Source organism: Lissotriton helveticus, chromosome 2_2 (genome assembly GCF_964261635.1).
Source record: "Lissotriton helveticus chromosome 2_2, aLisHel1.1, whole genome shotgun sequence".
NCBI lineage: Eukaryota > Metazoa > Chordata > Amphibia > Caudata > Salamandridae > Lissotriton > Lissotriton helveticus.
This window is the reverse complement of record NC_136060.1, coordinates 504,529,465-504,537,730: the sequence shown is the minus strand read 5'-3', so window position 1 is coordinate 504,537,730 and position 8,266 is coordinate 504,529,465. Positions and strand designations below refer to the sequence as shown.

The following is an 8,266-nucleotide window of genomic DNA, read 5'->3' as shown; positions in this document are numbered from 1 at the left end:
TTGCATATTGTATCATTTTTTTCACGGCCTTCTCTTCTGCATGAATGGAATCCTTTTCTTGCAAAGAATGCTAACGTTACTTTGTTCTTCTTACCTCAGCCAGGGCCGGCTCTAGGGGGCATGTGCAAGCTGTGCAACTGCACAGGGGCACCAAACTTCAGGGGCCACCGCACCAATAGATATCCTTAATTTAATAATACTCTAAGGATGGATACATATTTGCGTTGCGGCCCCTGGCATGGATTTGTTGCCTCCGGCTCTGTTCCACTGTAGCAGTGTGATTTGCAATTATGTCTATGTTTCACATCACTCAATGTATTTATCTATGTTTATTATTTTAATTTTTACATGAACCACAGAACCCAGGGGCAAGCAGAATACAGGGACCGAGTCGGCGGGTGAACCACCAGTTACACAGAGCTCCTCTACTGAGGATCCTGCTGCTGTCCCCAGTAAGTCCAACAGTGCTTGTTTTTTCCTCTGTAATGTGTCTGCAGTGCTTTGTCAATTGACAGCAACCAAGTAGGCATCCAGAATGATGTTTGTCTAGTATTTTTGTAAACGTTAGTATACCACTACTAGTCTTGTGGGTATTCTTCTATCTCCTATGGAGTTATATACATATTACACAACTATGTAACTATGCACACGAAAATTGGATGTTGTTGGTACTGATAGGCAGGTTGGACCTTACTTACACCTCAGTCACAGAACTCTGAGGAACGCACAATTCACTGAACGTCAGCCTATATGGCCTGAGTCATTGGTCTATTGTTCAAATCACACTCCTGAACCCCAATACCAAGATGCCGAATGCTTTTAGGACACAAACCGTTACCTAAGAAACCCCCTTTTGCTCACTCACTCGTGTGAGTCTCTAAGACAACAGACACTGAAAATAAACTTCAGAGTCAAAGTGGTCATTCAAAAGCTTTATTTTGTTAGAAGTAAGTAAGTAACATCAATGTTTTTAAGTGCTTCCGTCCAATACGTTGAAGGGCCCACCAGAAAAAATCCAGAGTTAAAACAGGCATAATAAAGTAATCAACATTTGTACAGCTACTAGTGCACAATAGGGAAATGTGGCAACTATCGGAGACCTCTCACCAACGTATACTGGTCAGATATTCCTCTTTTTTTGTAAGCTATGGAAATGTCCGCTTCGTAGAAGGCAATCTTCTCACCTGCCGAAAAATAATGACAAAAGTGGTGCACGTTAGACAGTATTAAATACATTTATGCCAGTTTTATGCAGCCATGCTAAAAAGAAGTTGTAACCTGTAAGCAAACTCTATCCCACAATCCACATAGAAAACTTAAATACGGGCCCTTTTACTTTCCCACCTCTTCAGGTGTATGCATTGAACAATGATGTGTTGCCCCAGAGCGTCTTCTCGTACTGCGCAACAAGCTGCGAGTTAACACATGCGCAAAACTGGATACATTGATGTACAAAGGTTACATAGTTCACTTCCAATTTCCAAGGACTAGAGTAGCAGGACAGATGAGATGAGCTTGGGTACCATACCATAACAATGAATGCTAATAATATGTGTAGTGACTCTGCTGTACTATGCAATGTGGACTCATACTGATTACGTACGTTGGACTTAACTGTTTTGAAGAACTCCATTCTTGGTGAACAAGTACAAAGGGGGCTGTGCATCCATCTAAAAAGGCGTACTTTTTTTTATAGGTGCAGAACCCTTACCATCGACCAGTGCCGACGGGGACAGCGGCGCTGCTTCAGCGCTCCCGGCGGGGACAGGAGGAACAGAGGCACCTACACCAGCAGCAGTGGGGGGGGAGCCAACAGCGGCGGGCGATGGTAAGTTACATTCAATAGTGATCTGCATTACTTGGTGGGAGGGGAAAACTTTCTCACTGTACTCTACTGGAAAATATATGATGTTACCTTTACTTGTCATTAGCATGCTAAGCATTACCACTACAGTAATGCAAGTGCCTGATAGCAGTCGGATGCATGGGTTGTTGTTAAAGCATGTAAAGGGGAAAACACAGCTGCCAGCGTGGTTGGGAGACACACCCAATACCGGTGGTTAGTGGATAGTCTCAGCAGCTGCGGTGTTTTGGGCAAACCCAAAGGCAAGGGAAGGAGGGGACGACTGGGTGCATGGGTCGTTGCTGGTGAAACACAAACCAAATAAGGTTTGTTGCGCGGTATAAAGTATTATAGTCTTTACTAGACATGTGCTACTAGCTGCCCCCTGTTAATTAATGTTACTTTGAGAGTGTTCCCGCCTTCCCGGAACAAAAGGAGATATGTAAAAGACAGGTGTTCGTTCTAATGTGTGTGACCGTTGAAGTACACCCATGCTAATAGGGCAGGCATAAAGCCGTGACAAAAAGTCCGACAAATTAATAGAGGCTGTAGAATGTTCAAGATAGACGCAACACAATTTCTGGTACTCAGCTTGCTTGCTAGTGCTACTGTGCCGCCCACTATGTGTTGAATCAATGTTGTGTTCTTGATTTGCGGGGAGTTTGGATTAACAATTCTGTTTCTTTCTTTATAGTTACTCCTTCCCAAAAACCAACCAGGAAGGAGTTGGCAGTCCGGGCCCGGCAGCGGAAACTGCAGGCAATTGTAGAGGCCTACCGCCGGCTGGTGGATCAGGCCGAGGAGGAGGAGGAGGAGGCGGCGGCAGCAGCTGCTGCCTCTTCCAATGCCCCGGGCCCCAAGCCTGCAGGACTACGTCGCCGTGGTCAGGCAGCCGCCCGCCGCCGCATTGTTACATCTTCGGCGGCCCCCCCACAACAACAACAACAACAACATGCATGCAAGTGTAGGTGCCGTGATTTCAAAGCAAAGATTCTCCGCCGGGTAGCGAAGTTGGAGGAGGAGCGGAAGAAGCAGGAGGACGGTCTAGAGGAGCGTGTCAAGATACTGGTGGACAAACACCTGAAAGCCCGCCGGCTTTGAAATGGACCCTGTTTTTTGCCCCTTTTTTAATCCTTTTGTTGGTGGGTGGGATGTGGGAGTTGGGGTGTACATTTGGGTTGAAATTTGGTTGGGGTTAGGGGAGGGTAGGGACAGCTCTGGGTCAGGGGGTTACATTAGTTATATATTTTATTTTTCTATTATCATTATTAAAATATAAAAATAAAACAAAGATATTATTTTCACAAGAAAACATTTGAAGTTCATTTGTGTTTGTTGGGGGGGTGGAGGGGGGACTGTTTCACCAAATAATGTACGTTGTGCAACATGAACATGCACTACGAACGATAAATTAAGTACTGACTGCACCTGTAGTAGTAGGGTCACAAGTGCATAAATAATTTATATTATTAAATAACATGGGAAAATTGCCCATCACGTGAGTCTGAAGTTACTACTAGTATACTTTAATTCCATGCACATTTGCTCAGAGTCGGCTAAACAATCCTATGCAATGCATTGCATCATTCCTTTAACATACCTGTCCTAGTTGTCAGGGAAGAGGAGCTCGTCCTCAAACTCTGTGCGTTCAGACAGAAGTAGGTCATGTAACCCAGTAGTGAGGACGTCTTCTTCACACTCGCTTTCTTCATCCGGCGGTGATTCACGTACTTGATAGTCTGGTGGTATGAAGCGTTGATTCATTTTTATCATTGTCAGCCGCTCCACGCTTTTGGGGGAGAGACTAGTCCTTTTCGATGTGACAATGGCACCAGCAGCACTGAAAACCCGCTCAGAGGAGACACTGGCTACAGGACAAGCCAGATACTTTATCGCCAGCCTGCTCAGCACTGGCCACTGTCTCCTTCTTTCATACCAATAGACCAATGGGCTTTGCTCCATGAACACCTCTGTTGTGTCATCCAGATAGGCCTGAACCATCCGCTCAATGTTCATTGGTGCTCGGCTTTGCTGGTCCTCTTTTCCCTTTGCAACAGCAACGGACTTACCCATCCCTTTCTGTATAAAAAAAGCAGTTATGCTTTTGGTTGGGTCTGCTGAATCAGATCGTGTAGGTGCTGCTTTTGGTACTGTTGGTGCCTGCTGGAAAGCAGACGCACTGCTCTCACGCTGTGAAGAACTTGCGTCAGGAGTACTTGGACTGGCCTGGGCTGGCAGTGGCAGGCCTTTAAGTAACAGCCGTTCAGTTTCTAACTCCTTAGCTTCCGCAGCTATGGAAGTTTTGTACTTGTCAACATCCTCATCTGAAAATAGAATTACTTCGTTACTGCTGACAAATAATTTGTACCGTGGATCCAAGATTGTTGCAGTTATGTAATGTTCACCTGACACAATATTGTTGAGCCTTACATTTTCACACAAGCGGTTGACTAAGCCCTTGGCTAAGGTATATGCATCAACTTTTTGTTCGTCACCTTCGTATGTTTCACAGACCTCCTTCACCTGTTGCTCAAGCATGTACAACAATGGGATGGCTTGGCCCATAGTACAGTCCTCCCTGCTAACTGCACGTGTGAAGACCTCAAAGGGTTGTAGCATCTCTGTGATGCATTTAATGAGGTCCCACTGCCACATCTCAATGGTCAGGGCTTTAAGATTAACAGTAGGATCCCCTAATCTTCTTGACATGACATAAGCATTCAGTGGGATGTACTGCTCAAAGAGACGCTCAAGCATGAAATAAGTTGAGTTCCAACGTGTTGGGACCTCCTGTATCAGTGCTTTGACTGGCAACCTATGCTCTTGCTGAATGACCCGTAGCAGCTTCCGTCCTTTGAAAGAATGGTTAAAGTGCGTGCATATTCTTCTGCAGATGGCCATTATGTTGCTGACTTTGGCTTCATTTTTCAGAAAGTCTTGCACGACTAAGTTTATGCAGTGTGCCAAACAGGGTACCCTGAAATAATGTCCTTCTCTCATTGCCTTCACTACATTACTGCCATTGTCGGTGGAAACAAAACCAATCTTAAGGCCTCTTGGTTTCAGCCATTCAAAGACCTTGTCATTAAAGTCAGACAAAATGTTTTCAGCAGTATGACTTTTGTCCATACCAAACATGGCTATAGTTGCATGTCTGCGCGTGTCATTAAAAATTCCAGCAACGTCACGGAGGCCTGAAGTTAACTTGTCTTTAACACCTGCAAAAGAGATCCAGTGTGCGGTGATGCACATGAAATCTGTAGCATCGCAACTGCTCCACATGTCTGTTGTCAGGTGGATACAATGGACAACACTCTGTTGTAAGGCTTTCCCAATCAATTCCAGCACATCGTGGTGTAGTGCTGGAACAGCCACTCGGGCAAAATAGTAGCGACTGGGAACGTTCCATTTTGGGCAGAGGGTTGCCACTAATTCCAGAAATCCAACAGCCTCAACAAATGAAAATGGGAGAAGGTCCAGTGCTAACATTTTCGCAAGTTTGGCATTGTATAAACGTGCTACTGGGTGGTTCCGCTCGTACTTTCCCTCCTGCCTTAACATGCTAGGAATGGTAAGCTGCTTTGCATGTCTTTGAGTTGTGCTAGACGGACCACCTTGCATCGCAGACTTTGCACTCCTTGGTGTTTCCAGCTGACTCTGGTGCCACTGAGAAGTTGCAGATGCGGAGGATGTGGTCTTTACCACTCCAGTGCTGGCGACAGGGGTCGATTGTGTACCACTCCTAGATAGAAGGTCATCGTCTCCCTCTTCTTCTACCTCCTGATCAACCATGAGTGGACCTTGTACCACTGTATCCCCACCAACAGGAGTGCTAACATTTTTTAAGCTTGCAAGGTGGTTCTCCCACCTGATCACGTGTGTTTTTTTCAAATGGGTCGTTTGGCCTCCAGTCCCATAGTTTGTACCAAGCTTACCACGACTAACATTGGCATGACAAATGGTGCATACAGCAATGTTCTCCTGAACTGGGTGAACCGTAAAGAAGTCCCACACTGGGGAGGTAAACTTTTGTCTCCTGCCATAGGAAGAGGAGGACCCACTGCCAATGCCGGATGGACTGGAGGATTGTGGAATTTCACTATGGGACAGCTCAGTCCTAGTACTGCCACTACCTCCTTCTGTTGAAGTGGCGCTTCTGCTGGATGTCGGATGCTGCCGGGCCTTCGCTGTTGAAAAAATTGGAGCTGGTGTTACTGTGGGTGTTGAGTGTGTAGTAGTTATGCGTGGTACCTGCTCATCAGTCATTGCAGCATTTCTGGATAGGGTGAAAATGTTTGTCTCTACATCCTCTGCACCAGGAATAACGCTTGTGATGATGACAGTGTCAGACCCGTCTTTATCACCAGCAGTATCCTGCTCACCTACATCGACCTCCATAAGTTCAAGCCTGCCTGGAAACTTCCTTTTTCCTAGCATGGTCTTCTTGGGATGTCTCTCCTTTGAATGCGCAGATAGTTGTGGCTGCCAATCCGTATCAAGGTCATCGGAAGGGATGCTTTGCGAAGAACTCGATGCACTAACCCTCCTTTCCCTTGGTGAATTCGAAGGAAATAGATCACCTACAGAAGTGGCTTCCTCTTCTTCTTGCTCGGAAGGAGGCTCTACTTCCTGAACTGCCCCGACTTCGGGAGGAACAACTACTACTATTTGGTGCGGAGATGGTGGTTGTTGTTCTTGAGGAAGTACTATTGCGGGCTGGGGTTTTTCAACAACAACTGTTGCGGGCGGTGGTTGTGGTTGTTCAACAACTGTTGCGGGAAGTGGTTGTGGTTGTGGGTGAACAACTACTATTGCGGGCGGTGGTTGTGGTTGTTGAACATCTACTGCTGGCGGTGGTTGTTGAGCACTTCCATCTTGCGTGGATTGTGTACTACTTTGAGACAGCGATAAGTTTAGTTCTGGCTCAGTATCACTGCTCGCAAGCAGAAGGCTGGCTACCTCTTCGACCCTCATCATGTGCTTGGCCCTGGGATGCTGGCTTGCCCCCACTAATGCAGATGTGCTGGTCCCAGCTTGCACCCCAGACCCCGCTGCTGCAGGCGTACCTTTTGGGGTGCCAAAAAAGGTTTTGGGGTCCATACCAGACTTAAGTGACACTTCCTTCTGCTGTTCCTTCTTCGCAGCAACTTTCTTTGTGGTGGAGGACCTGGTAGCTTTCTTAGGGCCCATCTTCTTCTGATGTCAGTCAGCTCACAGCAGCACAAATTGCAGAGATGTCTGGTCAGATGAGTCACACACCACACGTGGCGTACAACTGAAGGAAGTCCGTCTGGCGGTAGAACGAGCAATGGATGAAAAAACAACCAGCACCTCCTCAGTCTTTTTTGTGCACCTACAAGTAAAGAAGGCAGAACAACATCAGTCAAACAAGCAGTAAGGCAACATGAACAATTGAAAGACACACAGGTCAATGTATAAAAGACAAAACAGAAGACTAATAATACCAGTCCAGCAGCACCACAGCTCAAAGGCCACATGAAGTCCAGAAAGAACCAATAAAGTGAAGCAGGCCTATAGATACCAATATGGACAGAAAAACGAGGATGCCTGCTGCACATGACAGGTTAATGTGCAAGGAATAAATAGCCCATGGCTAAGACAGAGGTTGTAAACATAACACCGCAAAAACACATACAAAGAAACCCCTGCCCAGGCTCCCAAAACAACAACCAAATGACAAATTCTGTTTTTTTGGGTGCACAAGAAAGACCTGCAACATTTTTGAGAAACTTTTATGCAACTCGGGACATATTGTCCGCGAGAATGCTAAATCGGCATGTTCGGCAGCGCGAACGGAATAAAAAGTTGTGTTCGCGTTCCCGAGCAAGTACATTGAGTGCGCGAACACGACAAAAAATGTAAGTTCACGTGCTCACATGGTGCGAAGTTACCAAAACTACCCAAGTTGTATTCCTAGGGTTACCTAATGGCAGAAATTGACAGAGTATTTAAAGTTTAAACACACCCAAAACCAGAAATACCCCACACATAAAAATAAGATTTTCTATATCAATCCAAGCCATCCATGATTTTCACATTAAGGGTACACCACAAAAACAGTTGATTAACTTTCATGACCCTATGAGTAGTACCTATGGCCTACTGCCAGAGTAGGCCACAAGGTTGGAGGCCTATGCCTATGGCAAAAGCACAAAGGAAGGACACACAAAATGGCCGCCGACATAGGGCCTGGCCACCAACAACAACATGGCAAAATCACAAAGGATGTACACACAAAATGGCCTCCACCACATGGCCTGGCCACCAACAACAACATGGCAAAATATATCACAAAGGAAGCATACACAAAATGGCCGCCACCACATGGCCTGGCCACCAACAACAACATGGCAAAATCACAAAGGATGTATATACAAAATGGCCTCCACCACATGGCCTGGC

At 46.1% G+C, this 8,266-nt stretch overlaps 1 protein-coding gene and 1 long non-coding RNA gene across 2 annotated transcripts; one reads left to right on the top strand and one right to left on the bottom strand.

The window, feature by feature from the left end:
* The first annotated feature begins 385 nt into the window (after positions 1-385).
* LOC144821576 (uncharacterized) lies at positions 386-3,201 on the top strand. The gene is made up of 3 exons (XR_013608387.1): positions 386-452; positions 1,697-1,828; positions 2,538-3,201. It is a non-coding gene; the product is annotated as an uncharacterized LOC144821576 (long non-coding RNA).
* LOC144821575 (zinc finger BED domain-containing protein 4-like) lies at positions 920-6,004 on the bottom strand. The gene is made up of 2 exons (XM_078678780.1): positions 3,444-6,004; positions 920-1,184 (listed from the first exon to the last, which is right to left on the bottom strand). Exon 1 carries the CDS (start codon positions 5,633-5,635, stop codon positions 3,449-3,451), a length of 2,187 nt encoding a protein of 728 aa, XP_078534906.1. The 5' UTR covers positions 5,636-6,004; the 3' UTR covers positions 920-1,184; positions 3,444-3,448.
* Between the last annotated feature and the right edge of the window lie 2,262 nt (positions 6,005-8,266).